At 41.6% G+C, this 18,701-nt stretch overlaps 1 protein-coding gene and 1 long non-coding RNA gene across 3 annotated transcripts in view; both read left to right on the top strand.

Moving 5' to 3' along the window:
- Nucleotides 1-17,133, top strand: part of LOC127535399 (uncharacterized) — a 261,104-nt gene extending 243,971 nt beyond the window's left edge. The window contains exon 2 of the long non-coding RNA XR_007944247.1: nucleotides 12,584-17,133. This is a non-coding gene — a long non-coding RNA (uncharacterized LOC127535399). The remainder of the gene's footprint in view (nucleotides 1-12,583) is intronic.
- Nucleotides 1-17,133, top strand: part of fam110b (family with sequence similarity 110 member B) — a 44,320-nt gene extending 27,187 nt beyond the window's left edge. For both annotated transcript variants that reach the window (XM_022208543.2, XM_022208544.2), the window contains exons 2-5: nucleotides 3,339-3,486; nucleotides 5,147-5,821; nucleotides 7,951-8,363; nucleotides 8,512-17,133. In XM_022208543.2, the coding sequence (XP_022064235.2) occupies nucleotides 5,699-5,821; nucleotides 7,951-8,363; nucleotides 8,512-9,421 (1,446 nt within the window). In that variant the 5' untranslated portion in view covers nucleotides 3,339-3,486; nucleotides 5,147-5,698 and the 3' untranslated portion in view covers nucleotides 9,422-17,133. The remainder of the gene's footprint in view (nucleotides 1-3,338; nucleotides 3,487-5,146; nucleotides 5,822-7,950; nucleotides 8,364-8,511) is intronic.
- Nucleotides 17,134-18,701: the final 1,568 nt, after the last annotated feature.

Raw genomic sequence — 18,701 nt, 5'->3', positions numbered from 1 at the left:
AAAAGAAAGAGGTTAGAACAAGGTACAACTCTGCAATGGCAACAGCTGGAGGAAAAACCACACAGTGCTGTTCCTTCTGGCTTTTTTATGTTCCTTGGTGTGTTTGTGTGTAGGTAGGGTAGGTTGTGTTTTTTTTTAGTTTTCTGGCCAGGTGCCCCTGCAGGTAGTTCACAATCAGTGAAGATTGTTAAAAGCTAAGCCTCCCTGATCACCTTTGCCAGTAGGCCAGATCAGCTGCTAATGTGCTGAGTCGGTGTTGTAGTGTTCTTCTAAATGCTAAGAGTGTTGTGCTTTGATTTTGGATCATTTTTTATTTAATAATCTCGCTTTGTGTTGAATTTTGGTTTTGTCTTTTTTTTGTAACTAAATAATTTTTTTGTTACACGATCAGTTTTCTTTTGCCTCTTTAACTGTTTTTTCTATTTATTACTCTCCTCAGTCCCTGCATCTTGAGGATGCAACATATGAGACACACTGTTACAGAAAGAGCCATGACCCGTGTGTGATATTTGATATTTAAATTGTAAGACTAGACTCTACAGAAAGTTTCATTACATTGTAAGAGACCCTCACACTCCCATTCACCTGCCGAATTATCTCGTCCTCAGAGTGAAGGCAGAGCAGCTCTCTGATTTCCACTTTGGACAAATTTCCAGCTAACATATTTGTCATTATCCACAATATTCTTTCTCTTTGTAGCCTGACCTAATGCATCTGATTGAATGCTTAAAATTCATTTTCAACTTTTTGTTTGTCTTCGGCGGTCATTATTAGTACTTACTGGTATAGCTACGGTCATGTTTATAAGTAAAAATGCCTGGCGTTTCTTTAATGCACAAGATGACATTGAGTGATACAACAGTTCTATGTCCGATATGGTAAGATGTAGAGAAAAGGTGAGCAGAGTGCTTCTTCACTTCAGGCAAAAGAGCAACATGTAAAATTTCGGTCTGATTAATAGACAGGGATAGCCTAGCCGCGCTAGACAACCCACGGCAACGAATTTAATTCTCTGCCAGGGTGGGTCTAGTTACCCTCCATAAGGCTCGAGGCTGGATTCTCCTAGAACTGGCCGGACAAATCACCATGAAGTGTAGAGTCAGAAGGCGGGCGTAACGAAGTGACGACAGAGGCGCGACGATTCTGACAGAAACAACCGCCGCACAATAAACAGTTATCTTTCGACTCGGCTTTGGCCACAGCACTTAAAGATTTGAAGCTAAAATTCAACTTGAAAGATAAACAAAGGACGGCACTGAAGTGTTTCATTGAGAAGAAAGACGTATTTGGACTTATGCCGACGGGATATGGCAAATCCTTAATATACCAGTTGGCTCCGTTGTTGGGAAGCTAACGGGACTTAGCCACAATCCGCCGGTGCTCTAGGAACTACGTCAGCCTATTCGTTGCGTTGATTGGTTGTATACCTACCCAATTGCTGCTGAGGGATTTGATAGACAACCTTTTAGCCCGCCTCACTCCCTGTCGAGCTTCCCTAGACCCTTGTGCCGTCAGAAACATGGGTGTAGCGTGGCTAGGCTAAGACAGGGATGTATGGCTGAAAGTGACTTTAAAGGGCCAGTGATGCATTAAACCAAGGCAGGAACTAGATAATGCACAGAACCAGTGAGCAGGGTTGACGGTGACTGAAATGGGCACTTTGAGTTCTAGTATTTGAATCTGATGTCGATGTGTGGCTGTGTGAACACTTTCACTGAACAGTTGAACCATGTTTGTGGTCCATTTTAGTAACTGGGCTCCCTTTACAATAAGTTTGAATAATGCCATAGTAAACAACTTGCAATGTGTGTAAAGGCAATGAGGTGTTACAACCGAGGCCGATTTGGCCATGGTGAAGATTTGCAAATGATCATTTTTAATTTTTAAAAAATATTTTAGGTGATATTTTCAAATAGTTTCAACTGGCTCTATGCTTGTACTTCAGCTACACCAGCACTGAAGAGACAGAGTGGTCTGGAGGAGGCTCAATTTCAGTTGGAATTTCTGTCAACTTTGTCACTGCAAAAGGATTTATACTCCACTCTTGTGTACTTCGTCTGCTAATCAGGGAAATAGTCACACAACTACATGTGCATTCCGCTGAGATGAGCCCTGGGAACTTGTAGCTGGACTGCAGAGACACACAATGATGTGAAAAAATTAAAAACTAGAGCACAGCATGTGAGGAAAAGAACCTGGAGAATGGCACCTGACTTGCTCCTTGTATGGCAGGGATCTACAACCACAGAGTGTGATTCGTGACTGTTGGTTGGAGAGCCTTACACCATCTGCAGAGCAGCGGAAGCATCTCTGGTGCTCTGTATGTGTCCATACAGGGGGTGTTAAGGCACTGTAATGAGCTGTAGGTCACCCATGGTTTGGCAGCACTGAGCCCAGCACACAATCACAGTCATTCAGTGCATACAATGAAGGACAGTCAACGTGTGGTGTAAAAATACACTTCAGCTTGCAGTTTCGGTCAGTTGTCTCTCTCTTTTATTTTTATTCAGTTTTCATGCCAATTTGTACACAATGACCATTTTTTAGTTATACACTACTGTTCAAAAGTTTGGGGTCACCCAGATAATTTCATGTTTTCCATAAAAACTCACACTTTTATTCATGTGCTAACATAATTGCACAAGGGTTTTCTAATCATCAATTAGCCTTTCAACACCATTAGCTAAGACAACGCAGCATTAGAGTGATGGTTGCTGGAAATGGACGCAGAGGCATGACAGGGGGGCACAAGCAACTAAAATGAAAAGGTCTGCCTACGCGGAACTAAGTAGCTGAACTATTGTTTTAACCTAAGCCTCAACAGTACTCAAACTACGCTGTAACATAGAATGGAGAAATATTTGAGCAGGACTGTTATGATCCCGGGCCGCTGCACCCTTCCTCCTCTGTTATAGTCTGCATTGTGTTCAGAACCTGTCAAACCCCGCCTACAACCCTGGAGCTGAATTTGAATTGGACCAGGCTAAACTACCACGCTAATCATGGTGCCAGGAGGAATTCAAAATGCTCATTCATGCAGCATTCGGTGGCAGTTTTTATCAGGAGAGGTTAAGCTGCCCGGTGTATTTTGTGAGCATTTGTGCTTGTGGTTAGGATGCGTGTGGAGGTAAAAGCTAGCCAGGGATCTTTGACTTGAGAAGAAACACAACTAGGGAATTCTTTGTTAGTTTTTGGAAGTTCGCTTTCTGTTATGTTTATTTCGTTTTGTTTCAGTAGCACCCATTTGCGTTTAAGTCCCTCACTTCCTGTGTTGTTATGCCCATACTTCCTTTCAAAATAAAGGAATATTTTGTCATTTGTGTTTTGTTTATCTACAGTGGTGACATCGACTGACAACCTGCAGCATTTACAGGAGAAGGAAGACGCATCCAGCTTCAACAGCCAGTAGCAAAAGCTTGGAGCATGGAAGGAGCCAATAGATTGAAGCAGGACTCTTGTGCTAACCACTAGGACAGCTCCAGGCTGGTAACATCTTTATATTGTTTTGTTTTGTTTCTGTCTTCTGTCTCTCTCTTTCTCTCTCTCTCCCTCATGACTATCATGTGTTTAGAGAGAGCGTTTGTGTGTGTGTGTGTGCATGTGTGCCTGCATATGTTAGATGATTTTTAATTTAGAGTTTTGAAAGCAATAGATGTGCAGGCTAAACAAAAATAGTTATACTCAGTACATGAACATAGAGAATACAGCTGCCTTCCTCTGCCTCTATGCAAGCTCCTAATCCAAATGAAATCAGTCCTTCAGTGTAGGTTTATCAGTGTTGGGTGTTTGTTATAAACTCGATGCAGATGGCCTATTTCACTGCTGAAATGATATAATCCATTACAGCCACAGATCCCTAAAAAGCCTGCATTAAAAATCTCAGATTGTAGAGTTCTTTTCTCAGTGTGTTGGACACCATTAAAGTGGCTCAGGCCCCTACACTTGCCACTTCCGTGTTGATTGTAAGCAATGACTCCTCACTTGCACGAGTTCATCACTTAGTTAGCACGAGACCCTATTAGACACTCCAGAAAAACTTGGGCAAAAATCCTTGATTATGCGGGCTAAAATCCTTGATTATGCGAATAAATATGCGGGGTTTTTATGCCATTTTATGCGGGGAAATTGCGGAAAGTTGCAAAGTATGCGAATAGTTGTGAAATATGCAAAAATATGCGCGATTCATCTGCCGTCTGACCGCGGAGGGATGTGTCCTCTAATCAGACACTGGGACTGCTGCGGGGTTACTGGACTGACAGCCTGTGCTTTGGGACGGGGAGAAGCTCACAGCAGCAACTGCTGCTCCTTGAAAACAATAACTGCAGAATGATCCGAGTTTTCCTGTCAGTCTCCAAAACGGCAGAAAAAGTCGCTAGATTTGTGGCTAGTCGCTTTTGACAAAAAAGTCGCTAGGACGCTTTGGAAAGTCGCTAGATTTAGCGAGAAAGTCGCTAAGTTGGCAACACTGGCGCCACGCTCTGCATCAGCTCGTGCTTCTAGTGTGTGTGTGAATGCGCGAACTGATGACGTCAGGCCGGGCGTCACATAAAAACTCACTCGCAACTCCATTTATATTGGTTATAGTTTTCTCATTTTATGCGGAAATTGTGAAATCAAGCGGGACCCACATATTTCTCTTTTTTTTTTTTCGTGGAAATGTGAGATTCTTGCTGGAATTATGCGCTGTTTTGCGGGGATTATGCGGCCTTTTGGGAAATAATTGACCCCCGCATAATCAGCGGCATTTTGGTGATTAATGTGAGAATTCATGCGATCGCATAATCGCGTTTTTCTGGAGGGTCTACACTATGCACACTTACACCTCCATGTAATTTAGAATCGCTTGTTAACATATCATGCGTGTGTTTGGACTGTGGGAAGAAGCTGGAGCACCCAGAGAAAACCCACTTAGAAACAGGGAGACCGTGCAGACTCCACACACAAAAGCCCTCCCCGACCAGCAGGTTCCAACCCAGAACCTTCTTGGTGGGAGGTAATAGTGCTAACCGCTGTCTGCAAGTGTAATCTAAGGGTGTTTCTGTCTCCAAGCTATTGCTGCTCTGGTTGCTCTGTTTGTGATGTCATAGCATGACTCTGACCCCTTTGACTGTTTCTTTCTTTCTGTTTTTGTTTTTCTCTGTATCAGATCGTGTGGCAAGCTGAAGGGGAAGCTGAACCGCAGGTGGAGAGGCAGCAGGGCTGTCTTTTACCATCATCCACAGCATTCCTTTGGCCCTTCTGTAGCACACATCAACACCACTTCCCTGCAACACTCATCAATCTTTGCGCCGCTTTTCATTCTGTTGTTGCAGTCGCTCTCTCTCTTCTATCTACGCATCTGTTTATCTGGCTTGATTAATACATCGGCAGAATCGAAGCATCTCAGACCAGTAAAAAACGCTCACTAAAGGCCAGTGAAGTGAGCTGTTAAAATTGTAGAGCTGCCACCAGAAAGCAATCATCCCACTCATGCAATGCAGAAGCATATGTGACTGCAGTGCTTCACCAGCCCCCCCAAACCTAGAGTCTGGCTCAGTCCCACAGGTGATGAGGAGGGCCAGGGGCTTCATGTCTTTCTAGACTTTCTCTTCTCCACCTTTTGTCTTCATGCTTTGGGGGTCCTCCAGTGTCCCCGCCCTCTGTCAACCCCCCCGCACCCACCGCCACCACGGCCAGCCACCCCAGTCGCCTTGTTGCCATGCCGACAGAGACACTGGCTCCAGCCCTGCCAGATAGCAAGGCTGCTGGCCCTGCGGCGCCCTTCAGCTCCGCTGTACCTCTTCGCATCCTCAACAAGGGCCCTGAGTACTTCAGGAGACAGGTACTTTGTGTGTGTCTGTGTTGCAATGCATATACTGCCGTACAAATTCATCTCTTATAGGGGGCCGGTGTCATTATAGTCACCTTTGTAGCAAAACCAGATCATCTTGTGAACGTTCTACCCTGAAATGATCTGCAAAGTATTGCACTTCTTTCCATCTCTTCTTTGTGTATTTATTATTTTTTTCAAAAATTCTGCTGGGCAAAGCTGGTTTGCCTTTCCTCAACAGTAGGTGATGTGGTGTAAGTGCCCTGAGATTGTTGAGATCTTGAGGCATTTTAGTGATTGGGTGATCATTTAGTGTAGCTTCCACCTCACAGCATATTTTTTAATCCTTCATCATCCACACTTTGCTGATGAAGAATAGAACCTGATCTTGTATTTTTGTTCAAATCCACTTGATATGTCTCTCTGCTAAAGCTCTTTGAATCCAGTGGTGATTTAAAGCAGCACAAGCCTTTATCAGTTCACTTTCATTTCCAACAAAGTTGCTACTATTGTCAGATCTAATAAGATTGATTTGTCCTTTTGTGCTGAATCGCCTACGTTTTGATATAGAAATCTAGTCCAGAGGGTATGGAAATGCCAGATGAACCACTCTGTTTGGTGTGATGATTACAAAGAGCCGGGTTCTACTCGAGGTTTTCTTCCCTGTTAAAAGGGTGTGTCGCCTTAGGGCTTGCTCTGGGGGTCAGGCATTTGGGTTCTGTAAAGCGCCTTGAGACAATTTGACTGTAATTGGCGCTATATAAATAAAATTGGATTGAATTGAATGATTGGATGCTCTGTGAGCTGCCTCAGCTAACCATTCTCATCTAGTTTAGGATTGTGTACGGACAAAGTTTGACCTCCCAAGCCACAAGAATGAGATTTGTGAAATTACGGAATTTATCTGCCCTATCACCATCAAAATAGTCTAATTTTTTTTACTTGAATATTTATTCATTAAAGATTTGTCTTTTTGTAAGTAGCATAAAATGAATGTGATTTTGTTCTGCAATCTTGTGATAGTTGAATCTTGAAAAAGAAACCTACATCAGCAGCTTATGCTCAAAGGCACAGGGATATTGATAAGCATATTGATTATGCATTCAAGCAGTCAGTCAGTTACTTTTTCAGATTTCGCTCCTGCTTTGGGTGCTGTAGCTGTGTGACTATTATTTTGTATTATTTGTTTAAAATCTTTGTATTTCTCTAATATCGTATTTTGCTCTTGGTTAGTAAATTACATCACTCTGGTGACAGTAGATCTGTCCATGTTTGTGATTGGTCATCTGTTACCAATTTCTCCTCTTTCATTTGAAAGAGTGTGCGGAGGGTTTATAAAGCCTTAATATATATATATATATAAATAATAAAATAAGGTTGCTACTTTGTGGATTTTCGCCTGTCGTGGGAGGTTCTGGAGCCTAACCCTGCGATAGACGAGGGACCACTGCACTAGTTTTAATGAACGTGCTTTGTTGTTCATGCCCCTGGTCTGCCATCACCACAGTGATTATTGAAAAGGCAAAGCAGTGTCTACCCTTCCTGAGATTTCTCAGGAAGAACATCCTGAAAAAGATGCTTTTTACCGGAACATCAAGGACATCCTAACATTCTGCATCTCAGTATGATTTGCAACGTTGCATGTTCAGCTGCAGTCAAAAACACTTTGCTTCCATGCATCTCACACTTTATTTAATGCAAGTTCAGTATCTACTAATAATGTTTACTGTTGTGTAATGCCATATTTCACATTGCTTCTGATTATAGTCTACACTCTAGTGCAATAGTACAGCTAAACCTGTGCAACATTATATCAACATAAAAGTAAGTTGTACTCCTTTATCCATTCATGTTACTTACAGTGCCTCATCTCGACAGTCTGCTTTTTTGAAACTAGTATTGATACTATGTACACAGTACTATTTATCTGAATGGCACTGAATTAAGAAAGCCATACGCTTGACTGCTTGCAGCTATTCATAGCATCCTTTCCTTAAACAAATCTATCTCTCATACCTCTCTCCCATGCAAAGTTTGCTTCAACCTTGAAAATGTTGGGACAAATGGACAGGATACAGGTGTATAGAAATTGAGTGAGTCATACTTTCATTAACATGTACCATTTTTAATCTGTGTCGCAGGTGGAGCCGAACCCAAAGCGCCTCAGTGCTGTTGAGAGACTAGAAGCTGACAAGGCCAAGTATGTCAAGAGCCAGGAAGTTATTAATGCCAAGCAGGAGCCAATCAAACCACCTGTGCTGGCTAAGCCTCCCGTTGGTCACACCCTTCTGTCGAAGAGAGGCTCTGGGATTGGTGGAGGAGGAAATGGAGGCGGAATACCTTTTAAAGCCTCTAACAACAACGCCAAGTCAGACACGTGTGCAACAAGCAGTGGCAGCAGCAAACGGGAGAATTTAAACTTGGAGATCCTAAAAAATCTGCTAAACTCGTCATCCTCCTCGGGAGCAGGATCTGAAGGACTAGGAGGTGGAGCTAAGAGTGCTGTGCTGATGAGGTCATCTGGGGGAATGGCCAGGAGTTGGACACCATCTGGGTAAACTAATATACAGACATGTCAACATCTCTGCATAAAAAAAGACATCAGATGCCTGATCTGCGTAATGTATGAAATAGTAAAGTGTTTAGTTCTTTTCTTTTTCTACTGTTTTACATTAATGTATGTTTCTGTTTTCTGCTTGTAGGATGCCCTTAACCTACCGATCTACAATGACACTTAATGAACAACCGTCAGATATAGCTCCAAGCCCCAGCACCTCACACTCCCTACGATCCTTCTCCCATTCCCTGAAGGTCCCGCCGATCAACAGCGGAGGGCGTCGCAGTCCACAGCAGGGAGCAAACCTCAACCTCAGCAGACGAGTCCTGGATGAGAGGGGAGGTGAAGGAGGAGTTATCGAACGTTCTCGCTCCCCACTACCACCTCTGCTCACCTCCCACTCGTCTTCCGACCTTTTGCGGCTGTGCAATGGCAAGCCACTCCGCACAGCACGATCCAGTAGCTCCTCAGCTCCGCCCCTTCCCCCAAAACCTAACCCTGCCTCCCTCCCCCCTCCTGCCCTTTCTTTGTCTTTGCCCCCGACTCGTCCAACTCCATCTCCCTCCCCCTGTGATAACACCACTCCTCAGTCGCTCCCTTGTGATTTTGGGTACCCTTCCAATACCACAGCTGATCCCAACCTGGAGCTTGAACTTGGTTCATCTGTGGCTCGTCGCCCCTCGCTACACAGATCGAAATCAGACCTGTCAGACCGATATGCCCGGGCTGGAGCTGATGTGGAACGCTTTTTTAACTACTGTGGCCTCGACCCCGAGGAGCTGGAGGGAGTTGGTCCAGAGAACTTTGCGAGAGCGAACTCAGACATTGTCAGTCTGAACTTCCGATCAGCTTCTATGATCTCCTCCGACTGTGACCGATCGCGACGATCTTCCAATGATGGCCTATCAGACGGGGATGAGGGTGAGGATGAGGAGGAGGAGGCCGGGGAGCGTGTGCCATATGGCATCTCAGCTGTGGAGCGAAATGCAAGGGTCATTAAATGGCTGTATAGCATTAAACAAGCCAGAGAGACTCAAAAGGTCTCACATGTTTAGGATAAGCATTACAGTGTAATGGAGGTACTGTAATATATAGACAAACTGCCTCGTGTCTCAGAATTAATAGGTGGACCATCATTTTTCACAGGTTTAGAAACTGTGATGTTGGGGCTGAACTGCAAATTTGTCAGAAATGTGTAGATGAATGGATGGAAGATGTATACCAAACGAGGTAAGAAAACAAAATGAATGAAAGGACTAAATGAGGAAAAGGACATTAATACTTCTAGGTTTAGAACAAGATGAATACTAACAACAGAGATGAATTAAACTTGGACAGTCATATGAATAAAATGTGCTGTCTCAAGAGACAGAATAACTAGATAACTGACTGTCTATGGACAGTATAAGCCAACAGACTAAGCCTGTTAGTTTGCTTAAGCAACAAGAACAAGAGCTAAATGCACTACGAACATTCAAGGACCCAAAACGTGACCAACTCATCACAGTAGAATAAAGGCCTTTCTCATAGAAGAAATGTTGTCTCATCAACCATAGGTATGACTGACATTCCAATAAAGTGTAGTATGATTTCAGACCTCTAAATCATTCCATACATTTCTGAGCTGTTCAGCTCATCTTCCTGTATAGGAATATGATAGCTAACTAGCACTCTCAAAAAAACAAAAAACTAACATGGCAACAGATTGTTGTAAATTGACCAAAAATACTCAGACTGACTGGAAATCCACATTGAAAAGTAAGACGTGAGCATTAATGCTTTTGAAATGTTCTGTCTGTTTAATTTGCAGTCATCAGCTACTCCAAGTGTTTCCACATGGCTGAAGGCAGACATTTATGGAACGACAGCTGTTTAATACAGACAACACAGGATTGCTGTGTCTCAGTCATTACAGAAACACTATAGTTCACATCACAACTCTCTAGTTTCCTTCATTTTACTTTAGCAAAAAAAGCAATAGCCTAGTTCATAGCAACACAGGGATTCTAATGTAGCCAATTGACAGTGATGTTCACAACAACTCTGCTGTTGCTATTTCCTGTGAACAGTATTTTATTTATTTATTTTTTTTAAAAAGGTGACAATCTCTGTCAGCCTCATAACAGCTGCTACCATTGATGCATTTGCTACTGATTGGTGAAGGCAAAAACTTAAAATGGTATTTCAGTCTGACTATAAGGTTTATTCAATATTTCAGTTCTTTTTGTTTAGTTTGTTAATTTTTGAGCTCATCGCAGTCGAAATGTCAAAATGTCTGCTGTGAGAAAGGCCGTTATCACGCTGTTGGTGTTGACGTTTAAACAAACTTCGGAAAAGGTGCTGACATCTTTGCAAAACAGATATGAACTCTGTGTCAAAGTATTAAGTCGGAGATGCCGGTACGCTGTGCGACCGTAATGACGTCAGCTCAGTGAAGTTACTTGATATTTGTAATAGGTGACTGTTAAAGGAATTATTGATTAATTCAGTGCTAGTGGAGGCTATCAGTGAATCAAGTTGTTAACCATGACATTGTAAAATGTTCAGGAACCTACGTGGTGGTGGTACACTAGCTTTTGCTGAGCTTTAGGTTGTGCTAAGCTAGATACTGCGATTGCTAAATGAAGATCTTGGTGTGTGTGTGATGAGTGAAAGATGAAGGAAACAGGAGAATTACACCCAGTAGTTGGGTGGATACACACATAATATAAAATATAGTCTTATGAGCATACAGCATTAAGGTTACACTATCATATTATTACACTGATAGGCTGGTTTTTGCCTGTATTGTAGGATTTATCATCAACCCATTCATTTCACTGGAGAGCTTTAGTGTCCAAGGATAGGATGTGGTTATTTGAAGGCTATTGCACACTAACAAAAGCCCAAACATTATTATATAAGTAGACATGTGGTCAAATGATTAACCTGAACAGTAAAACACATCATTAATGGCACTGGCTTCAGGTGCTCTAAAACATGACCTTTATGATTCAGGTTAGAAGGGCTCTGATGTGTTTAGGATTTTGTGATTAGTGCCATTCAAACTCAAGACAACTGCAGATCAAAGAAATGCACCAAGACAGCCTAGGGGATCTCAGTCAGCTTCCAATCAAACGCCGTGGTTCACTTTCAGTTTAAGCATGTGGTAGTACATATTTGGTTTTAACAGGAATTTTAAAAACAAACTACTATTAAATGTTTATGTTGCAAACACTACCATTCAGAACTTTGGAGTCACTTAGAAATGTCCTTATTCTTGAAAGAAAAGCCGTTTTTTCAATGAAGATAACATTAAATGGATGTGTAGAAATACAGTCTAGACATTGTTAATGTGGTAAATGACTGTTCCAGCTGGAAATGACTGATTTTTAATGGAATATCTACATAGGGGTACAGAGGAACATTTCCAGCAACCATCACTCCTGTGTTCTAATGCTACTTTGTGTTAGCTAATCATATTGAAAGGCTAATTGATGATTAGAAAACTCTTGTGCAGTTATGTTAGCACATGAATAAAAGTGTGAGTTTTCATGGAAACCATGGAATTGTCTGGGTGACCCCAAACTTCTGTACGGTAGTGTATGCCTTTTCAACAAGTTCACATCAGTGATCTTTTACTTTAAACATACAAATTTTGTTGAACGTTTAGCTCACTGGGTTGCTAAGTGGATGCTAGTTAGCCAATGTTGTGGACATTCGTGCATCCTACTGTACAGTACTTCTTATTTAAAGAGAAAATATTTTTTTTGTTTCACAGAAATGTGTAATTTTCAAATTGTAAGACCCATGAATTATACAGTGCCTTGTGAAAGTATTCGGCCCCCTTGAACTTTTCAACCTTTCGCCACATTTCAGGGTTCAAACATAAAGATATAAAATTTTAATTTTTTGTCAAGAATCAACAACAATTGGGACACAATCATGAAGTGGAATGAAATTTATTGGATATTTTATACTTTTTTAACAAATACAAAACTGAAAAGTGGGGTGTGCAACATTATTCGGCCCCTTTACTTTCAGTGCAGCAAACTCACTCCAGAAGTTCAGTGAGGATCTCTGAATGATCCAATGTTGTCCTAAGTGACTGATGATGATACATAGAATCCACCTGTGTGTAATCAAGTCTCCGTATAAATGCACCTGCTCTGTGATAGTCTCAGGGTTCTGTTTAAAGTGCAGAGAGCATCATGAAGACCAAGGAACACAGCAGGCAGGTCCGAGATACTGTTGTGGAGAAGTTTAAAGCCGGATTTGGATACAAAAAGATTTCCCAAGCTTTAAACATCTCAAGGAGCACTGTGCAAGCAATCATATTGAAATGGAAGGAGTATCAGACCACTGCAAATCTACCAAGACCCGGCCGTCCCTCTAAACTTTCACCTCCAACAAGGAGAAGACTGATCAGAGATGCAGCCAAAGAGGCCCATGATCACTCTGGATGAACAGCAGAGATCTACAGCTGAGGTGGGAGAGTCTGTCCATAGGACAACAATCAGTCGTACACTGCACAAATCTGGCCTTTATGGAAGAGTGGCAAGAAGAAAGCCATTTGTCAAAGATATCCATAAAAAGTCTCGTTTGAAGTTTGCCACAAGCCACCTGGGAGACACACCAAACATGTGGAAGAAGGTGCTCTGGTCAGATGAAACCAAAATCCAACTTTTTGGCCACAATGCAAAACGATATGTTTGGCGTAAAAGCAACACAGCTCATCACCCTGAACACACCATCCCCACTGTCAAACATGGTGGTGGCAGCCTCATGGTTTGGGCCTGCTTTTCTTCAGCAGGGACAGGGAAGATGGTTAAAATTGATGGGAAGATGAATGGAGCCAAATACAGGACCATTCTGGAAGAAAACCTGTTGGAGTCTGCAAAAGACCTGAGACTGGGACGAAGATTTATCTTCCAACAGGACAATGATCCAAAACATAAAGCCAAATCTACAATGGAATGGTTCACAAATAAACGTATCCAGGTGTTAGAATGGCCAAGTCAAAGTCCAGACCTGAATCCAATGGAGAATCTGTGGGCAGAGCTGAAGACTGCTGTTCACAAATGCTCTCCATCCAACCTCACTGAGCTCGAGCTGTTTTGCAAGGAAGAATGGGCAAGAATTTCATTCTCTCCATGTGCAAAACTGATAGAGACATACCCCAAGCGACTTGCAGCTGTAAATGCAGCAAAAGGTGGCGCTACAAAGTATTAATGCAAGGGGGCCGAATAATATTGCACGCCCCACTTTTCAGGTTTTTATTTGTTAAAAAAGTTTAAAATATCCAATGAATTTCGTTCCACTTCACGATTGTGTCCCACTTGTTGTTGATTCTTGACAAAAAATTAAAATTTTATATCTTTATGTTTGAATCCTGAAATGTGGCGAAAGGTTGAAAAGTTTAAGGGGGCCGAATACTTTCACAAGGCACTGTATTTGTGTTTTAAATCAGGAAGGTCAGGGATGTCCAATCAAAACAGCAACTGTAGCTGTTAGGTTTAGTCAGCTGTTTTTATAAAGACTAGCTTGTTCATTCAGTGAATCTGACAAACTACTGCAGGAAATCATTGCCTGCTATCTTGTGAGTGTACTTTCTGCATGCTGTATTTTGTATGTAAGATTGTATTCTTCTATAATTTTGACAGTGATTTGAGAGCGAGTTTGGTCTTAATGCTCTTCAGAAAAGACAGCACTTGAACACAGTGCTCAGAGTTTTCTGCGAAAATAATCTACTCCATAGTGTCATTTTATTCTCAAATAGAAACAGCTGCATCTTCATTTCATGGGTGAAGTTTTAGTAGTGATAAATGATCAGGTTTTTCAAACGCAAGAATAAGTCATTCCCCTCATCCATTAAAAAAAAATGCACACACTCCTACTCCTCATTTCTACCTGTCCATTACACACGAGATTGACTTCAAACCTCAACTACAAATGCTTATGACCAATTAAATGCACACTCACTGTTTTTTACTTTAATGCAAACCTAAAAGAAACAGTGAAGTGTGTTATATCCAGACAAGTGACAAATTAAACAAAAACCAATAGTAACATGTCTCGGTAAGGGTTTTGGTCACAGCTTGAATGTGCCTTGTTTGGTTGATGGTGATGGAGAGCACTATCTAACAGGCTGGTCCAGAATCTCCCATAAATGTTCAGCTGGGTTGAGATCTGGTGACAGTGAAGACCATAACTCATAAATCACATCATTTTCGTACTCATCAAATCATTCAGTGACCCCGTGTGCCCTATGCATGAGGGCAGTGTCATCCTGGAAGAGACCGCTCCCATTTGAATATAAATGTTTCATCATAGGATTCAGATAATCAGAAGAGTTTTGTATTGATTTGCAGTGACGTTGCCTCTAACGGGACATGTCTCCTACTGTAGAACAGAGCCAGGGATTCGAGTCTTTCTTTACTTTGTCACCTGACTGTATATCCACAATTTAGAATTTACGAAAACGTTAAAGAAGCAGAATTTCCAGAGTATGTCAGTGATAGCACTGGACACTAAAGCTCTCCTTTTAAAACGGTTAATCTCATTATGCAGCCCACCAGGCACCATAAATCTACACTGAAAGCAATATTAATGATATAGCGGTATATTACAGCACAATATGTGTAGGAAGGTGGATGGGAGAGTGTGATGTTGTTGTATGTCAGCGTTCTGATTGCCTCCTCCAGTCCCACACACACAGAAGGAACCCCAGCAGTGCTTCTGCGTTACGTCAAAGAACACTACAGGCTGCGCTCACGATGAACAGGCTTGTGGATGCTCTGCTTTCTCTCTCGCCACATCTTTGTCTTTGTCAGTCCTCAAAAGCAAGCCACAAGAATCCTGTTGCTTAATTCCTGTGTTCTTCCTGATACTGAATGAGGATGGATTACCAAGTTAGCCTCCGCCCTCATCCACTGTGTACATATCTGCAAGTTGCTGACATGATTAGAGGCCCGAAGCCATATCGATGAGAAAACAGCTTCTCGATCAGCAGCTACCAGCTGTCAGTGTGTCTGTCTACCCCTCCGCCTCCCTTTACCTCACCTTTAGTCTGCTATAGGTCTGGGCCAGTGCGTCCAACAACAGCAACAACCCTGCTGGCTTCACTTTACTTCACACCAAGAACCAGACAATATTGCTGGCATGGTTGAACCACTACAGAGACACGTTTTGTCTGTTTTGGAATGAACATGATGACATGGTGTGTAGAGAAGAGCTGGATGAGATGAGCCAGTAGTAGTTTAATGCCGAGTCCTCAGAGAGCTTTCCAATTCCAAAACATTAAGGACAGTTGCAACTAAAGAACACTGACGACACATTCAAATCTGAATGCTCATCAGGAATAGCAAGACAGATGCAGGCCTGCAAGTTGGTGTAAATTAAAGTGTATGAATTTACTTTGGGGGTTTTATTCAGATGTGTTGCAGTGTTCATAATGTACAATTCAGTACCTGTGTAGCTGAAATGATGGACAGAAAAGTTTTGTCTTAACTCTTCGAAGGCACATCTGTGGACCTTTTTTTTTTTTTTTTTTTTTTTAGAAATGTGTGACACTGTTTAATATCAGTCAGACAAACTAAAGCAGCATGCATACACATGTGGCTGTATATTGTTTTCTGCAACTGTGAAAAGCACAATCTCTGAAGTCACATGAGTTAAATGCAGATTAGATTACCACTGAAACCAAAAGGGATTAAACTCTTTGAAACAGCATTTGGCTCATGCAAGACCAAAACTCCAGAAGATTAAATGACAGATTGGTAAAGCCTCAGTGTACTTCAAAACTAAGTCCTCATCAAGTCCTGCAACAGCGTCTCAAATCGCATGTCCAACCCGGTGAACAGAGAAATGTGCTTGGCAAGTTTTATTTTTACTCTTATAAGGCAGACAAACTGTGATTGGTCAGGTAACTAACAGCCGAAGGAAAATCCAGACTAGTCCTTTAAAAACACTAAACATATCAATCCCAAATGGTCATGAAATGCTCCTGCAATCATTATTATTCAACTGACAATGATTTTATGGAATTCCTCCACGCAGTAATCACACATCTATGTTCATGAACAAGCTGGCATTGACAAAAAGGCATTGTACGGGGTGTATGAAGTTTTAGCTTTTAATATATCCCTTTTTCTTCCTAAATAAGAAGTGAAGTGAAGCCAGCTGGGAAAGACCGTTCCCAGTGTCCTCGCTCTGAGCTCAGGGCTGTGCTCGCATGTTCCCAACCTCTCATTCCCCTGTGTCTTCCCAGTGTCCTCTCTGGAACCCTGGAGACCCTGCTGCTTCTCACTGTCAGCATTAATAAAGATGATATAGAACTGTTCTGGCAGCACCATCATACTTGACTTTCATTTCTGTGTACATGGTATATGTTTTTCTTTTTAAATCTTTGACAGAGTTCTTCTGTGGTTCTTGTTGCTTTATTTTCTCTTCTATGTGTAAATGCTGTAAGAAAAATGGAAAAATGTATATATTTGATTTAAAAAAAAAAAAAAAGAAGCAATGTGTTGGATTTCAGTTTTTCTCTGTCTGAAGGTTTATGGTTACAAAAGATTCCCAACAAAGAACTGCTGTTTTGCTCTTTGCCCTCAGTGCAGAACTGTCTGATCGAACTGGGCACGATTGTTTCAGAGACTTAAGTGTTGACCGTATTTTTCACCGTGGAAACCGTTAGCTTTTGCTTGATTCAAAAAAACAACAAAAAACTGTGTTCATGTTAAGTTTCTTTTGCATTATTTCAATAAATGGCTTCTTTTGCCATCTCTTGCCACTGATGCTTTTAAAGTGTTAATCTCACGTCGTTGATCAAACTTTTGCTGAAAGGTGGCTACTCTGAAGATTGTATTCAACATTACAAAGTAACTTTGTGCAAAAATGTCAATGTAAAAATGCATTTTAAAAGAGCTTTACCTGTTGCAGTGACAGAAGTACAAATATTGACCAAACTGTCAAAAATGAATACTGTTTAAGGAGGTTATCACTGCAGGACAGTCTGGCTCCATCTCATAACTCTGTTATAGAGGAAAAATGCTCTTGGATGTCTGTATTACCCAAAACTAATCACATTCCTCTGGGCGGTGCTCAGCAGCCATGCCCCCTTCAAAATAGTAATAAGGAAATCTTTAGCTGGAGCATAGTCAACAACTGTCATTAAAAATGGCTAATTCACAGAATAAAACAAGCTGGTCTGACTTAATGCACAATCCAAATCAAGCCACATTTATGGTTTGTTGTTTCCTGATGCAAAGGGCATTTTGTAGACCTGCAGATACAGAAAAGAGCAGGAAATTGCTGTGTGAAATGCACAAAGGAAATACCAGATGTATACCCAAAGTCTGCATACGGACTGAGTAATCACAAGATAAAGGCAGATAAGATAAAGATCTCCCTTTATTTCCACAAATTCCTGAAAGTGAAGCTGAATCCATTGACTGGCAGAGTGACACCTACACACTTTAATGAAGATAAATTGAAATCATCCATCCATTATCTATACACTGCTTAATCCTCGTTAGGGATGTGGGGGGCTTGAGACTATCCCAGCTGATTTAGGATGAAGGCAGGAGACACCCTGGACATGTCACTAGTCTGTCACAGGGCTACATATAGAGACGAACAATCACACAATTATCCAATCACCAGTTAACCTCAGCATGTTTTTAGACTGTGGGAGGAAGCCAGAGTATCTGGAGAAAACCCACGTATGCACAAGGAGAACATGAAAACTCCATGCAGAAAGATCCCGGGAAAGCCAGAATGTGAACCGGGGATCTTCTAGCCGCAAGGTGAAAGTGCTAACCACTGATCCACTGTTCAGGCTTAAACTGAAATCAGAATCTTTAAATTATTACACTGAACGGTTCTGATATTGGCAACTAATGCATGACATGCCTCTCCTTTTGTGCTGCTTATGTGTGTCCAGTTTGTGTTATTGCACTATTTTTGAACCAAAACATGCAGTCTTAAATTTGACAACAATCACAGAATGTCAGGTGAAATCCATTGAAGGATAATCAAAATGTATCTGTCCCGAAGGGAGAGAAATCACCCATTTTTACTCTATTGTTGTTTTGCATCCCTTCCTGTATACCACTATAATTTTGTCTGTACTCAGCTCTGATGTGGTGTTTGCTGCCATCTAGTGGTTGTAAAAACAGACAACATGACAAGAATATGTGAATGATGACCAAGGTTTTTTTGACCTTTCCGTATGATTTAGTTTTTTTGACAAGTTGACTTTTCACTTGGTATGATGGCTTTAAAATGTTACACAAGACGGTTTAGAACATGTTTTGACAGCAATAACTGAAATGATGTCGTCAGAAAGTCAATGGATTT

The sequence above is a fragment of the Acanthochromis polyacanthus genome, chromosome 9, assembly GCF_021347895.1.
Source record: "Acanthochromis polyacanthus isolate Apoly-LR-REF ecotype Palm Island chromosome 9, KAUST_Apoly_ChrSc, whole genome shotgun sequence".
Classification (NCBI taxonomy): Eukaryota; Metazoa; Chordata; class Actinopteri; family Pomacentridae; genus Acanthochromis; species Acanthochromis polyacanthus.
This window is presented reverse-complemented; position numbering and strand designations above follow the sequence as displayed.